Raw genomic sequence first — 16,152 nt, forward strand, 5'->3', positions numbered from 1 at the left:
CCAGAAATTCCTACTCCAGAATATGATTTAATTTCAATATATTTGCATTTTCATGATGTATGTATATCTCCATAGGTAATATAAACTATTTTATATTATATAAATATTATTTCATCATGCATGCTTTTTCTTCAAATTTTTGCCACACAGCATTTTCTCCATATTGATAAGCACATTTGTTATTCATAGTTTAACATATGTTATTCATATATTTCCCCACACACACACACACACACACCCTGTAATACACCTAATTTATCCATTCTCCTGTTAATGGCTAATTAGAACTTGGTTAGCGTTTTGCTTTTGCTAAGCACACACTCACTGCAGCGCCAAACTGAGACCACAGTCTTATGTCTGTCTGCGGCTGAGTCCTCAGTGCCTAGAACAACACTGAGGGCGATGAAGGCCGTGTCTTCTGTCTACTAGAATTCTCATGGCATGGGGCCTGAAATCAGTACTTCTCTGATAACGCCGAACTGCTCTGTAAAGTGGATGCAGCCAATTGTTTTGTGTTGGTTTGTTTTCTGAGACAGGGTCTCACTATGTAGCCTTGGCTGGTCTGGAGCTCACTCCTTAAACTCAGAGCTATGTCTCCGCTTCCTGAGTGCTGGAACTAAAGGCATATGTCCCACGCCCGGCAGACATTCCAATTTTGTCACTTTTTTTTTTTTTTTTTTTTTTTTTGGTTTTTCAAGACAGGGTTTCTCTGTGTAGCTTTGCACCTTTCCTGGAACTCACTTTGGAAACCAGGTTGGCCTTGAACTCACAGAGATCCTCCTGCCTCTGCCTCCCAAGTGCTGGGATTAAAGGCGTGAGCCATCACCGCCCGGCAATTTTGTCACTTTTTCCATAGGCATTTTATTTTAATTAAAAACATATAGTTTATAATAACTAAATATTCACGTATACATGTGCATGCAAGAACATGTGCATGACGTGTGCAGAGGCCAGAGGACAAGATCAGGTATCCAGTATTTTTCTTTTTCTTTTTTTCTGGTTTTTTGAGACAGACAGAATTTCTCTGTGTAATAGTTTTGGCTGTCCTGGATCTCGCTCTGTAGACCAGGCTGGCCTCGAACTCACAGAGATCCACCTGCCTCTGCCTCCCGAGTGCTGGGATTAAAGGCGCGTGCGCCACCTCCTGGCCCACTGTTTTTCTTTTGAGACAGGCTCCCTTACTGCCCTGGGCTGGCTGGCTGGCTGGCTGGCCAGCAAACTCCAGGGATCCACTTCTTATAAGCGTGTACTTCTACACCCAGCTTTCTCTTTATATGACGCTCTCCTCTGACTTCCTCCGGTATCAGGCACACACATGGAACACATGTATACATGCAGGCAAAACACACATATACATAAAATAAATAAATCTAAAAAGCAATTTTAAAGAACTGAGCTATCTCTAGGCCCCAAATATTTTATTATCATGTATCTATTTTACAGCTAGCAACTACAATGATCTCTTTTTTTGTTTTTGTTCTGTTTTGTTGAATCAGGGTTTTTTACTATGAAGCACAGGCTGGCCTCAAACTCAGCTTAACCCACTTCAGCCTTCCAATGCAGAGATTACAGGCATGCAGCACCATGCCTAGCTTAACTGAGAAACTGTTCATTTGTTTTCATGGATTTTTCTGTGTAGATAATTGTATTTTCTTCCTTTTCAATTTTATTTGTCTTACTGTACAATGTATAACATTATTTCTTAAGGAAGTGCTAAGGGTGTTTTTGATAGAAAACAGTAGAAATCAAGATCTAGGAGTTATATGAGCTTATTGCTACTAGGAAGTCACTGTACATCCTTTCAGTGGATACAATGAGAGACGTTTTCTGTCAAATCACAAGTACACACTGACATCCTCAAATCAAAGACAACATTGTCATCAAATTTTAGAAACAGATTTGTTTTAACCTTTATACCCTAGCCAATTACCATGTATAATTAATATTTGTTAATTAAAAAAAAAAAAAAAACACGCCAGGCGTTGGTGGTGCATGTCTTTAATCCAGCACTCGGGAGGCAGAGGCAGGCAAATCTCTGTGAGTTTGAGGCCAGCCTGGTCTACAGAGCGAGATTCAGGATAGGTACCAAAACTACATGAAGAAACGCTGCCTCAAAAAACCAAACCAAAACAAACCAAACCAAACCAAAACAAAACAAACAAAAAACCCACTAAAAATTCTGTCTCTGAGACAGATGTGGTGGCATACACCTTTAATCCCAGCACTCAGGAAGTATACAGTCAGTACTTGTATGAGTTCGAATCCAGCCTAGTCTACATACCAAGTTCCAGGCCAACCAGGGCTACAAAGAGTGACTATGTCTCAAAAAAAATAGATGCCTTCTCAGTCATATAAATATTAGTAAAAGCATTAAAACTGAATGTCTTCAAAGAATTTAGAACCAATACATATGGAGATATCCAAAGAAAATCATCTTTGAATTGGACAGTGGTGGCACACGCCTTTCATCCCAGTACTCAGGAGCAGAGGCAGGTGGATCTCTGTGAGGTAGAGGCCAACCTGGTCTACAGAGTGAGTTTCAGGACAGCCAGGGCTGTTATACAGAGAAACTCTGTCTTGAAAAACAAAAAGTCACCTTTGCACATTTTAATAAACTGGTTCCTCAGAACCATGGTAGCAGCCACTCTTGATTGTACAGTGGCATTCTGTTTTGTTACAGGATCTCATTTTCTCTTTTTTTGAGACAGGCATCACTATCCCTAGTTAGCTTGGAACTTACTATGTAGACCAGATTTCTAGCTTCACAGAAATCCACCTGCCTCTGCCTCCTGAGTGCTGGAATTAAAGGGATGTGTCACTACGCCCGGCAGATTTCATTTTCATAATGCATTTGTGAGTCACTGCTTAGATTAATAAATTTTCCTATGGTATTCAAATTTAAAATCCAGGGTAATTAATCTTACCTTCTCCTTCATGTTCTCAAAAGTTCCTCCCTGGGCCAGTACAGTATTGGACTGCAAATCAAAAATGAATCCTGATGAATCTGAAAGAATACAAAGAAAAATATATTCAACCTGATACAATCTATGTATTTTATTCATTCAAGACAAAAAGATCAAAAATAGCTACTTTTCCCCCATGTAATTATTAATAATTTAGTTACTACTTAGAAAATTCAATTACATAGATAGCTCATATGTAACTATATTTTGAGTTAGTCATAAAATGAAATTTTTTAAATTTATTTATTTTTGCAAGGGATGGTAACACACACCTTTAATCCCAGAACTCAGGAGACAGAGGCTGGTGGATCTGGGTGAGTTCAAGGCTAGCCTGGTCTATATGGTAAGTTCCAGCATAACCAGAGATACATAGTAAGACCTTGTCTCAAAAAAAAAAAAAAAAAAAGAATTTATGTGTATGAGTGCTTGCCTGCATGTATATATGTATGTGTACCACATATGCCTGGTACCTGCAGAGTCCAGAAGGGGCTCTGAATCTCCTAGAAATGGAGTCTTAGACAGTTGTAAGCTGCCATGCAGGTACTGGAACCAAACCTAGGTTCTTTGCAAGAGCGGCAAGTGCTCTTAACTGTTTATTTTTAAAAGTAGGTTTTGAGGAAACTAGCAATATGCCAACTGTATTAAGAGTATCCTTGCTCTTAACTCAGAGGTTAAGAGCACTGACTGCTCTTCCAGAGGTCCTGAGTTCAATTCCCAGCAACCACATGGTGGCTCACAACCATCTGTAATGAGATCTGATGCCCTCTTCTAGCCTGCAGTCATACATGCGGTATACATAATAAATAAATAAATCTTAAAAAAAATAAAAAGCTTTGGACTGGAGAGATGGCTCAGAGGTTAAGAGCAGTGGCTACTCTTCCACAGGTCCTGAGTTCAGTTCCCAGCACCCACATGGTGGCTCACAATCATTTAAAATGAGATCTGGTGCCCTCTTCTGGCATGCGGGCATACATGCAGACAGAACACTGTATACATAATAAATAATTCTTTTTTTAAAAAAGTATCCTATAGTCCTTAATCTCTTTCTTAATTATCCTCCCTTAATTTTTTTTTAATTTTATTTATTTACTTTATGTATGAGTGCTTTGTCTGAATGTACACCTTTATGCCAGAAGAGAATATCAGATCCCCCTAGAGATGGTTGTGAGCCACCACGTGGTTGCTGGGAATTGAACTCAGGACCTCTGGAAAAGCAGTCAGTGCTCTCAACCATCTCTCCAGCTCCCCTCCCTTAATTTATAAGCCACCCCTAAAAATGTTATATAAGCAAGTAGCTCCCTATGATATTGTGAGTGGAGATGGAAGCATCTGTAATTAGTAACAAAAGTAATTTCTGTCTTCTAGACCGCCATGCACATATTCTTAGACGGTGAGCTTCATGAATACATTCACTGACTGATGTCCCAGATTTAATATGTGATGAAGCAATGTATCCAAGTTTTACTAACACTATATCCAAGCTTTGTATTCAGCAAATTAAACCATATTCAGTAAGCAAGGTAAACAAAACCAAACCTGGAAGGAGTTACTTAATGTGAATGATTAAAAATAAAGTCTAGCTTCTTGGCACAAATTTAATAAAGGCTATTAAAATTAATAAGTTTAATCAGTTTTTGTTATTGTTTTTACTAAACTGTGACTACATAATCAGTAAATTACCGAAGCACTGTGAACTACCACAGTACTGTGTGTGCATTCATGTGTGTATGTGTGTGTGAGATACCAGCTACTGAACCTTACGCCCGGTAAGCAAGAGCTCTGCCACTGAGTCACAACCTAGCTGCACCTCTGCCTTAACACCGAACGTTTCTATTCTCTGAGAGGCAATCCCGGGAAATTTAAAGTGCTTCTCAAATTTTGATGTGCATGTTTACCTTCTGGGGAACCTTATCCTGAAATGTAGACTGTGCTTCAACAGTCAACTAAGGCTTAACATTTTCTTGGTTTGGTTTGGTTTGGTTTTTCGAGACAGGGTTTCTCTGTGTATATTCCTGGCCATCCTGGAACTCATGCCACAGACCAGGCTGGCCTCGAACTCACAGAGATCCACCTGCCTCTGCCTCTCGATTGCTGGGATTAAAGCGTGTACCTCCACCATCCAGCTAAAGCTTAAGATTTTGACTACCAGTTGGTTTCAGCATTACTGACTGACTCCTGAACCCCACTTAGGAGTAGTTTGGGAATTGAAATCTCAACAAAGCAAGTAATCAGGGAAACCTTGACAAAGGGAGCATGGAAAACACTGAAATATGATAGTATATTCCAAATTCTTTTGCTATTACTACAAAAACATTTTAATTAAAGTATGGTTTAGAGCTTCACTTTTACCTTATTTCCAAATACCTCCTGGTTGTTATGGAAGATCCAAGTTTTGTGTTATGATAAGATTTGAGTACTGTAAGTGTGAAAGAGAACACAAATACTGCTCATGTCATTTTTAAGAGAAATTATGTTTAACCAGTTACCAATGGACTGTGGATTCATTTAGATCTGACCTCTGTTAATACAAAAGGATCAGGAGGCACTTACACGAACTCAGTGTGTGTAAGCCTGAGTCTTCCAGATGACTACACAGCATGGGTAGTTTTCAATTATCTTTATCAATTGAAGGAGATGCTTTACAGGAGGAGGAAGACCCTAGAGAGCCAAAGCGCTATCATCTAGAACCTCCTCAGAGCACAGACCAGCCAAATGATATAATGTGAATGCTGTGGTGCACTCCCCCGATCCGCCAAAGAACTACCAATGAGCAGTGGGATGATACGAAGACATCAATCATCTACTTATGGTTAGGGACTCAAACCACCAATCTTTTAGGAGAGGGGACAGTTGGGTCAAAATAGCAATTTATAGTTTCTACTAGAGAAGGATTATTACCAGCCTTTCAGTTGTTCCCTTCACAACACACCAGCAAACACAAACTACAGAGAAAACAAATGGCAGTTCTGTACTCAGCTCCCCAAATTAATTTCCATATTATCTGAGTTTATCCAGCATGCCAATTAACGTAAAACTAATATATACAAAGCAAACTTGGTGTGGTAAAGCATGTATGTAATCCCACCACTAGATGGGTGAATGCAGGAAAGGGGGGAAGTGGGAGGGAATGAAAGGGAACAAATCCTAATTGATAAAATTGGAACAGTTTAAATACAGGGTCTATTTTTTTTTATTTTTTTTATTTTTTTTTGGTTTTTCGAGACAGGGTTTCTCTGCGTAGCTTTGCGCCTTTCCTGGAACTCGCTTTGGAGACCAGGCTGGCCTCGAACTCACAGAGATCCGCCTGGCTCTGCCTCCCGAGTGCTGGGATTAAAGGCGTGCGCCACCACCGCCCGGCTAAATACAGGGTCTATTTTTGAAGGTCCTAGTATACTAGGGAGACAGCTCAATGCTACAAGTCAGAAGAGTGTGCTGGGTCCCCTGCAACTAGAGTCACACAGGTGTGAGCTGCCGTGTGGATGCTGGAATTGAACCCGGGTCCTCAGGAAAAGCAGCCAGTGCTCTTAACCACTAAGCCAGCTCTCCAATTCCCAACTCATTTTTAAAAAGCCAGGCATATTTGTGTTTGTAATTCTAGCCCAGGAGAGGCAGAGACAGGCAGATCCCTGGAGCTTGCTGGCCAGCTAGCCGAGCCTCATCAGTGAGCGCCAGGCCAATGGCAGAGCATGTCTCTCATCTGGGTCTGACAGTGCAGGCCTTTGATTCCAGCACTCGGGAGGCAGAAGCAGGCAGATACTTGTGAGTTCCAGTCCAGCCTGGTCTACAAAGCAAGTTCGGGGCCAGACAGGGCTACACAGTGAGATACTGTGTTAAAAAAAAAAAGACAAAAACTGTCTTAATATGAGAGTAACTAAGAATTAGCTTATGAAACTGCACAGAACTAAAAACATACAATAGCCAGGCTTGGTAGTGCACATCTTTAATCCCAGCATTCAAGAGGCAGAGGTAAGTGAATCTCTCTGAGTTTGAAGCCAGCTGGTCCACACAGTGAGTCCCAGGCCAGCCAGGGTTACACAGTGAAAGCCTGTCTCAAAACAAATAAAAAATAATAATAATAAACTATGCAATAGACTCCCACAACACAATTAATGGAGCAGAGATTACTAAAAGTCCCACCACCTTGGACCCAATCCTAAGAAGTTTACCAAAGCTAACATTATAAGTATACAGAGGCTCTCTGAAGTACTGAAGGGAATTTTATTAACAGATATCTCTTCACTGCAAGGCCTGCCCACCCTCAATCTAGACTGTTAATAGCCAACTTAAGTATACAGAAGATCTGGCTCAGGTGTGGACTAAGTTTAGAGATTCTCAGGAAGCTATTAAATTTGTATCTTTAATTTAGACTGCTTACACCATTTCCCATGAATACAAACAATGTCAAATTATTTCCTTTGACAAAGTGAGGTGAAAAATGGGATTATAATCTCTGAGAATCCTTCCCCATTCTCTATAATGCTCCCTGCATGCTGAGCAAAAGCTCTACCACTGAGCTATACTCCCAACCTGAGGCTTGCTTAATTTTTCATAGATGAAAAAATGAGAAAGTCAGTTACGGTGCTATCCCTTGTCCAAAGTAACACCCTGAGTCCTACTGCAGAATAAGGGAGTCAAGGGTTTTACGTTAGAAAACCTTGCTGCTGTAAACTCATTGGATACTTTACTCTCAAGGTTCCATTATTCTAACAGTACCTTGGCATATCACAGCTTCTTGCTACTCACAGATATTCCTTACACAGATATTCAGCAAGATGGGGAACAATATGATTAACATTTTACCGTGGCCAAAGAAAGGCAAGAAAAGGTAAGCTCCAATTAAATAGGTAAAGTTAGAGATAAGGAGTCTGGAAGCCCGTCCACATAATCTGGAAGTGCAACTATCACTAGTCATCTTTATTCTTTTATTCTACTCTCTTTTGAAAATTAAAAAGTGAACTCAAGAGCCCACAAGATGACTACGTTAGGTGAAGGCCTTACTGCCAAGCCTGATGACCTGAGCTGGCTCCCTGGGACTCACACAGTAAGAAGGAGAAAATCGACTCCTGTCAAGTTTCCTTCTGAGCTCCGTATGGAAGCTGTGTCATGCACATGTCCCCACATATACAAACTCACACACAGAATAAATATGCAAACAAATACAACTTTTTTAAAACTGAAAATAAATGCCTGAACAAACAGAACTCCTGTAAAGTGGCCACTGCGTGAACTGAACATACGTGGCTTGTGACAATCAACGTCTCTCCATTCAGCACTGTCTCTCACTGGTCTGAGGCTTCAACTAGACTAGGCCGACTGGACAGTGAGCGCAGAAAGCCACTTGTCTCTGTCTCCCTAGCACTGGATTACAAGATGGACAGAAGGGAAAGAGAGGGGGAGGGAGAGAGGGAGGGAAGGGAAAGAGGGGGACTGAAGGAAGACAGCAAAGGGGGAAGGGACAGACAGAAGGAAGGGAGGAAAGAGGGAAAGAAGGAAGAGATAGGAGGGAGGGAGGGGTAGAGAGGAAAGGAGGGAGGGTAGAAGGACAGATGTATGGCTGAGGTGACAAAGCAGAGGTAAGCTACACGGTGGTTCATAAAAGATGGGTCAGGAAGGTGCCAGAAGTAAACAATGGCAAGTGCGGTTATAATTTGGCTCTCCCTTCTCAATGCGCCTTAGACTCCTCCTTCTCATGCCATTTGGAGAATAATCATGAAACTGAGCGCAGCTGTCTCTTCACACCAACTATTGGAAAGTAGGAGCTGGGGCTCCACTGTACAAGTATATGTGCACGTAAGAAAGCTCCTGTCTGCAGGGGGTGTGCTGCACAACTTTAATCCCACTAGTGCGGCAGATTTCTGAGTTCAAGGCCAGCCTGGTCTACAGAGAGAGCGTTCTAGTATAGCCTGGGCTACATAGACTCTGTCTCAAAAAAATAAAAAGGGGGGGGGAGAAGAAGGAAGAAAGGAAGGAAAGAAGGAAAGCAAGCAGGCTGGAGAGATGGCTCAGCGGTTAAGTGCACTGACTGCTCTTCCAGAGGACCTGAGTTCAATTCCCAGCAACCACATGGTGGCTCACAACCACCTGTATTGAGATCTGGTGCCCTCTTCTGGCCTGCAGGCATACATGCAGGCAGAACACTGTATACACAATAAATAAATAAATCTTTAGAAATGAATAACTAAATAAAATAAAGAAGGAAAGCAAGGAAACCACTGTCACAGAACTGCTAGTTGATGCCAAGAATGTTTCCAAGCTTCAAAACTGAGGATGCCACCAACTTTAGTATGTGAGTGATAATCTTCTCCTCTGCTACCACTATTTACTACTACAAGGAAATTATAGCTTTCAAAACTACAAGTAGCTCTGGTACATTATTTTCTTTTGAGGTTTCTGAACTTTCAAATCAACATTAAAAGCATATTTAATCTGTGAAGCCCTCAATCTATGGAATTTTGTTTTGAATTAAAGAACATATAAAAAATTACAATGAACAAGACACCTATGGTCACACTTGAATGAACACACAGGGTTATGTGCCACAGCTCTGGCGCTGTGACGCTCCTGCAGCTCCTCTGGCACACTAGAAAAGGGTCCCATACACCTCTGTTTTGTTTCCCTCATTATAACCTCTCTTGATACTTCATGTCTCTATCTTCCATTTTGTCAGGGTAGCAAACCCGGAAAGAAAGCTAAAAAAGGAAACAAAACCTGGAAGCGTTCACTCTTACTCCATTTCCTGTCCCTAGGAACATGAAGCATCATGCAGGAAGCCAGCTCCTACCGCGCCTCCCTAACATATGCTCACTCTACAAAATGCACTATCAAGTTACATCTTGCTCTCTAACAAATTATAATCGGATAAATCTGACTAGAAAAACAATTTCTAATGAGAGCAATTCCCAGACTTACTTAAACACAAAACTAAAACCTAATACAATACTTGCAAAATCATTCGAACACTTACTAAAGGAACAGCCTCAAAACATACAGACATAAGTATTACTGCTCTACAACTATGCTTTGGCATTAACTTTCTGCAATTCCTGGGATCAATGCAGGCTGCCCTCACGCACGCCAGCACACACTCGAGCTTCGTTTACCACCCCTGTGCTTTGGTTTGGTTTATTTTCAGAGGGCCCTGTGCATGCTGGGCAAGCGCTCCACCACTAAGCTCCACACATTCCCCAGCGGCAACAACTACCCTTCTAACAATCTGTGCACACAGGTGATCTTACCCTTCTGGCTTTGTTTCCTAGACATTGCAGTTTTCCCAATGTCAAAAAATAATAATAATAATAATACAGAAGAAAATATCTTTGTCCAAGTTCTAGGAATCCTGCTAATTTAAAAGTGGGCAATAGACGTCTGTAGTTAGAAGTAACAAATGCAAAATCCTGGTTGTTTAAAATTCTCTTCACTAGTTGTTAATTTCTTTTCCTTCTCTGGCATCAACTTCTTGTCAGGATATATCATTGCAGACAGTCATGTCTTTTTCCAGGGAGATTCTAGAAAGAAAAATACAAACATATTTACTACTGCAGTAATGAATAGCAGTAAAAACTGTTAAGTGACATTTGTGGGTTTTGAATGTCTGTGAAAGCACCATTTTCTGAAGGAAACTTCACCATCATGCTTTCTTCCTTGGCCCCTTTTCCACTTTGGGACTCACCAGATCACTGACATTTTAGCCTGCCCATGGGGCACAGAGACAGAAGCATAGCTCTAATCCCTCATGAAAGCATCTTTTTGCATGGAGGTTATTATAGAAAGCCACAACTGATCCCAATGCAGAGAACTACTCCCCAGGGGTGCCCAGCCCAAACCGATACATCTACAACACAATCCCTATACTTAAGACTTGGGGAACATTGTGGAAGATGGGGTGGAAAGATTGTAAGAGACAGGAAATCTGCTGCAAGACTGTCTAGATATGACAGGGAAGCTATATCCATGACACTCAACTATATATATAGTTGCCCAAACAAGACCTGAACAATGACAACACCAGTTGACAGGCTGTGGATGACGGAACTCTCCCCAGACCCCAACCTTAGACGAGAAAACACAGGCGATTAATAACTGCTGAGAGAAAGAATTAAGTCTTCCCCAGGGATGAGCTCCCTAAATGACTATCCAATCCCAAGTGGTCACCCCTAAAAACATAATACACAAAAGCAACACTAAATGTACTCAGCAAACTGCATTTATATATTTTTGCATATATCTATATAAGAATAATAACTAAAGGGACCTGAATTTGAGATAGGGAAGCAGAACACGGGAGAGTTTGGAGAGGAAGGAAGAAATATTTTTGTTTGTTTGTTTGTTTGTAGGCAAGGTTCCTCTGTGTAGCCCTGGCTGTCCTGGAACTCACTCTGTAGACCATGCTGGCCTGGGGCTCACAGAGATGCCTGCCTCTGCCTCCTGAGTGCTGGGGTTAAAGGCATGCACCACCACCATCCAGCTGATATAATTATATTTTAATTAAATACATTTTAAAAGAATACTTTCTCTTTTATTTTGAGATATTTTTATTTCTTCAAATTTGTTATTGATCAGGAGTAACTCTATTAAAAAATACAATTGAGGCCAGGTGGTGGTGGTGGTGGTGGTGGTGGTGGTGGTAGTGATGCACGCCTTTAATCTCAGCACTCGGGAGGCAGAGCCAGGCGGATATCTGTGAGTTCGAGACCAGCCTGGTCTACAAAGCAAGATCCAGGACAGGCTCCAAAACTACACGAAGAAACCCTGTCTCAAAAAACCAAAAAAAAAAATAAAAAATAAATGAGTCTCATCATTACCATCACCATGGAAATGACTTGAAAAGAAAAATTGCACATAGGAATATTTTGTTCCCCACTTTCAATCAGTAAGTAGTTGCCATTGCTAAGCAGACAGTCCCAGTCTGTTAAGAATGCTCAGTGTAACTGCTGCCCATGTTACAACCAAAGCCCACTGGGATAGCTGTGCTCTGGGCTGCTGCCTGAAGCCACGTTAGTGTCTGTGGTTTCAGGAGAGTGGGCCCCACCCCCTTCCTGTGTGCATGGGGCAGGTAAAACATCTGTACATATAAAATTGTAGGGCACTCTGGAGGTAGAGGCAGGTGGATCTCTGTGAGTTCCAGGACAGCCAGAGCTACACACAGAGAAACCCTGTGTAAAAACCTCGGAAAAAAACAAACAAAAAGACACAACAAAAATTTTAAATCTCTTAAATGCACAGATTGTAATTACAAGTAAGCCTGACTTATGCAGGAAAACTACAACAGCTTCCGACAGAAACTAACGGCCCAGCAGAGCCGAGGGCAGCAGGCATGGTGGACAGACAGAGCGACACTGACGGCCCAGCAGAGCAGAGGGCAGCAGGCATGGTGGACAGACAGAGCGACACTGACGGCCCAGCAGAGCCGAGGGCGGCAGGCATGGTGGACAGACAGAGCGACACTGACGGCCCAGCAGAGCCGAGGGCGGCAGGCATGGTGGACAGACAGAGCGACACTGACGGCCCAGCAGAGCCGAGGGCAGCAGGCATGGTGGACAGACAGAGTGACACTGACGGCCCAGCAGAGCCGAGGGCAGCAGGCACGGTGGACAGACAGAGCGACACTGACGGCCCAGCAGAGCCGAGGGCAGCAGGCATGGTGGACAGACAGAGCGACACTGACGGCCCAGCAGAGCCGAGGGCAGCAGGCATGGTGGACAGACAGAGCGACACTGACGGCCCAGCAGAGCCGAGGGCGGCAGGCATGGTGGACAGACAGAGCGACACTGACGGCCCAGCAGAGCGGAGGGCAGGCACGGTGGTCGGGCCCCTCACACCATAGAAAAGGAGCTGCTTTCTGACTGTGTGAGCACCTCCAACCAGACCTTTTGAAAAGGGGGTGGCTTTCATGTGCTGAGTCAATAAAACACCCTGAATTATTTAGCAGCAGTTTAATTAAGCTTTCTTTACTTTTTCCTAGACAGTCAAATGTTGGTTTTAGCAACTACCAAGAAAAAAATTATAATTAATTTAGTAGGAATAAAATATATATCCTGTTTTATGATGGTTCTTTAAATAGTGAATAATACAGATATTTAAGGCTGTTTTTAGGATTTATTTTATGTTCTGTGTATGTGTGTTTTGCATGGGTATAAGTGTTCGACACGCATGCAGAGATCGGAAGAGAGCACCAGATCCCCTGGACTGGGTTCTGGAGGGTTGTAGGATGCCAGGTCCTCTTCAAAAGCAGCAAATGTTTAGTCTCTAAGCCATCTCTCCAGTCCCAATTCAAGACTACTACATCCGCTCACCTACTTAAAGAGACTTTATGTTACTCTATTGCCTGGTTTATAAAAGCAGAGAAGAGGCTGGCGGGCATACCAGAATCCCAGCGCCTAGAAGCTGAAGCAGGAAGACTGCCAGGTGTCCAAGGCCAGCCTGGGATACATAGCAAAATCCTGCTTCCAAAACCCAAAATGTCCATTTAACCCATAACGTGGCTGGGGTCAGTTTGTTTCTTTTTTGTTGTGGTTGTTGTTGTTTGAGGTAGGTTACCACTGTGTAGCTCTAGGTGTCCTGGAACTCATAGACTGGCCTATTTCTGTCTTTTCAGTGTTAAGACTAAAGACATAGACCACTAAGTCCTACCAATGTGGCTGATTTAAATATTAGTCTTCTAATTCAAAGAGAGGTGGGATCTCTTGCTCACAGAGGAAATATTTAAGTCCTACTTTTAAGAAAAGTTTTGTTTGGTTTTTGGTGTGGTCCATGACACCTTGCCTCCTTGTATGCAATGCTGGCATTACAAGGCTGTCCAGCCATGCTAGCCTGGCCTACACAAATGTCCAACTCAGTAAGCACTGTTTTCACAATGAGCCCCACAACTACCTAGTCCCCTTTGCTTTGTTTCAAAGTTGTAATGTTTCAATAAAACTAACTTCAGACCTGTCAGAAACTGCTGAGCATGGCAATACACATCTGTACCTGAGTACCTAGAGGCCACCCTGAGCGACACAGTGAGTTCTTGTCTCAAGAGTAAGGTCCTGGGGCTGGAGGGACCGATAGTGCAGCAGTTCCGAGCACCTGGTGCTCTTGCTGAGCACCCAGGTTTGGATCTTGGCACTCACCCACATGATGGCTCATAACCAACTTAACTCCAGATCCAGGGATCCCACACCCTTTTCTAATCTCCCCAGGCACCAGGCATGCAGAAGGTGTATACACATTCATGCAGACAAAACAATCACACGTATAAAATTTTTAAAGATGTAAAAGGCTGGGCTGTAGCTCAATGGTAGAGTGCTTATCCAGAATGCAAACGAGCCTGGGTTTGCTCTGCGGCACTGAAGGAAAAAATACCAGAAACAGGAGAGGCCCACGGTGGTGCAAGCCTAGAAGCCCAACACTCAGGAGGCCAAGGCAGAAGACCTGGAAGGTCAACATTAGCCTCAGCTACATTAGACTCTTTTCAAAACATTTAAAAACTGCCAGGTGGTGGTGGCAGCGCACGCCTTTAGTCCCAGCACTCGGGAGGCAGGCAGTTCTGAGATACAGGCCAGCCTGGTCTACAGAGTGAGTTTCAGACAGCCAGGGCTACACAGAGAGACCCTGTCTCAAAAACAAAGGTATGGGATCTATGGTGGTTTGAATGAGAACGCACCCCCATAGACTTATATATTTGAATGGTTGGTCCCTAGTTGGTGAAACTATTTGGGGAAGGATTAGGAAGTGTGACCTTGCTGGAGGAGGAGGTATGTCACTAGTGGAAGGCTTTGAGGTTTCAAAACCCCGCACCAGGATGGTGATAGTGGCGCACACCTTTAATCCCAGCACTCAGGAGGCAGAGGCAGGTGGATCTCTGAGTTCCAGGCCAGCCTGGTCTACAGAGTGAGTTCCAAGGTAGTCAGGGCTACACAGAGAGACGTCTCAGAAAAAAACAAACCCACACCAGGCCCAGCAGGTCTGTCCCTGTCTCCCTTGTGCCTGTGGATCAGATGTAAGCTCTCAGCTACTGCTCCAGTGCCAAGCCTGCCTGCCTGCTGCCTGCCGCCGTGTTTGCCTCCATGACAGTCACGGACTCACCCTCTGAAACTGTAAGCAAGCCCCCAGACAAATGCCTTCTTTTATAAGCTGCCTTGGCCATGGTGTTTCTTCACAGTAATAGAAAAGGAACTAAGACAGGGTTCCTGAAATGGGAGCTATGGCTGCTTCTGAGTGGCCATGTGGGTGCTGAGATCTGAACCAGTGTTCTCCGGAAGAGCAGCCAGGGCTCTTCATTGTTAAACCACCTCTTCAGCCCCACTGAAACAACTTCTAATTTAAAATCTCCATTTGAGATTTTGATAACCTGCAGTTTGTGTAAATTCAAACTGAAAACTAGTTCATATTCCCCCCCGAAAGGTTTTCCTTTCCATGGCTTTCACAAGCCACAGCTAAAACACTAGTCACCTCTGTGCATTTCTGATTAGCAGGTTTACTACTGGCTTATCTTTTTGTCTGCTTCTTTTTTTGGAGTCAGGATCTTGCTATGGAGTCTATATTGGCCTGGAATTCACAATCTTGTTGCTTCTACCTGCTGAATGCTAGGACTACATGCCTGGCTTGATTTACCTTTTTATACTTTCTCAGTTATATTAGGGGTCCTTCAACAGACTATTCATTTAAGCCTGTTTCCATTTTCCAGTAGTACATAAATAGTGCATCTCATTACAGACAACAGAGGTGACAAGATGTATTGTTTGTCACAATATGTATAGAACAGTGTGGTGGCGTCACCTGCAGTCCCAGCACTAGGAGAGATGAGCGAATAGCACTGCCTCAGGTTCGAGTCCAGCCTGGCAGACACAGAGCAAGTACCACATCAGCCAGGGCTGGACAATAAGACTCTGCCTCAAAAAAACAGGGGTGGGTTGTAAGACAGCTCAAGGGGAAGGTACTTGCTACCAAACCCCGAAAACCTAAGTTTGATCCCTGGACTCCACACGGTGGAAAGAGAACTCACTCTCCAAAGTTGCCCTGTGACATCCACATGCCACCATACACATACACAATTATTAATATGTAAATGATTTCAAAAGAGAGTACACAACCTGCAGTCCAGTGAACAGATAAAAATACCTACAGACATAAAATAAAACTCATTCAGTCCCGTGGCATTGCAGGCAGAGATCACAGAAAGAGGTACGGAGACCTGGTGAAAGAGTATTCA

At 43.0% G+C, this 16,152-nt stretch overlaps 1 protein-coding gene across 1 annotated transcript in view; it reads right to left on the reverse strand.

Annotated features, from left to right (window-relative positions):
• The window catches only part of Spats2 (spermatogenesis associated serine rich 2), a 74,505-nt gene that overhangs the window by 43,666 nt on the left and 14,687 nt on the right, over window positions 1-16,152 (reverse strand). Inside the window, exons 2-3 of the mRNA XM_059246864.1 lie at window positions 10,199-10,468; window positions 2,925-3,004 (exon numbers count right to left, since the gene is read on the reverse strand). Of these exons, the coding sequence (XP_059102847.1) occupies window positions 2,925-3,004; window positions 10,199-10,223 (105 nt within the window). The 5' untranslated portion in view covers window positions 10,224-10,468. The remainder of the gene's footprint in view (window positions 1-2,924; window positions 3,005-10,198; window positions 10,469-16,152) is intronic.

The sequence above is a fragment of the Peromyscus eremicus genome, chromosome 20 (assembly GCF_949786415.1).
Source record: "Peromyscus eremicus chromosome 20, PerEre_H2_v1, whole genome shotgun sequence".
NCBI classification, from domain to species: Eukaryota; Metazoa; Chordata; class Mammalia; order Rodentia; family Cricetidae; genus Peromyscus; species Peromyscus eremicus.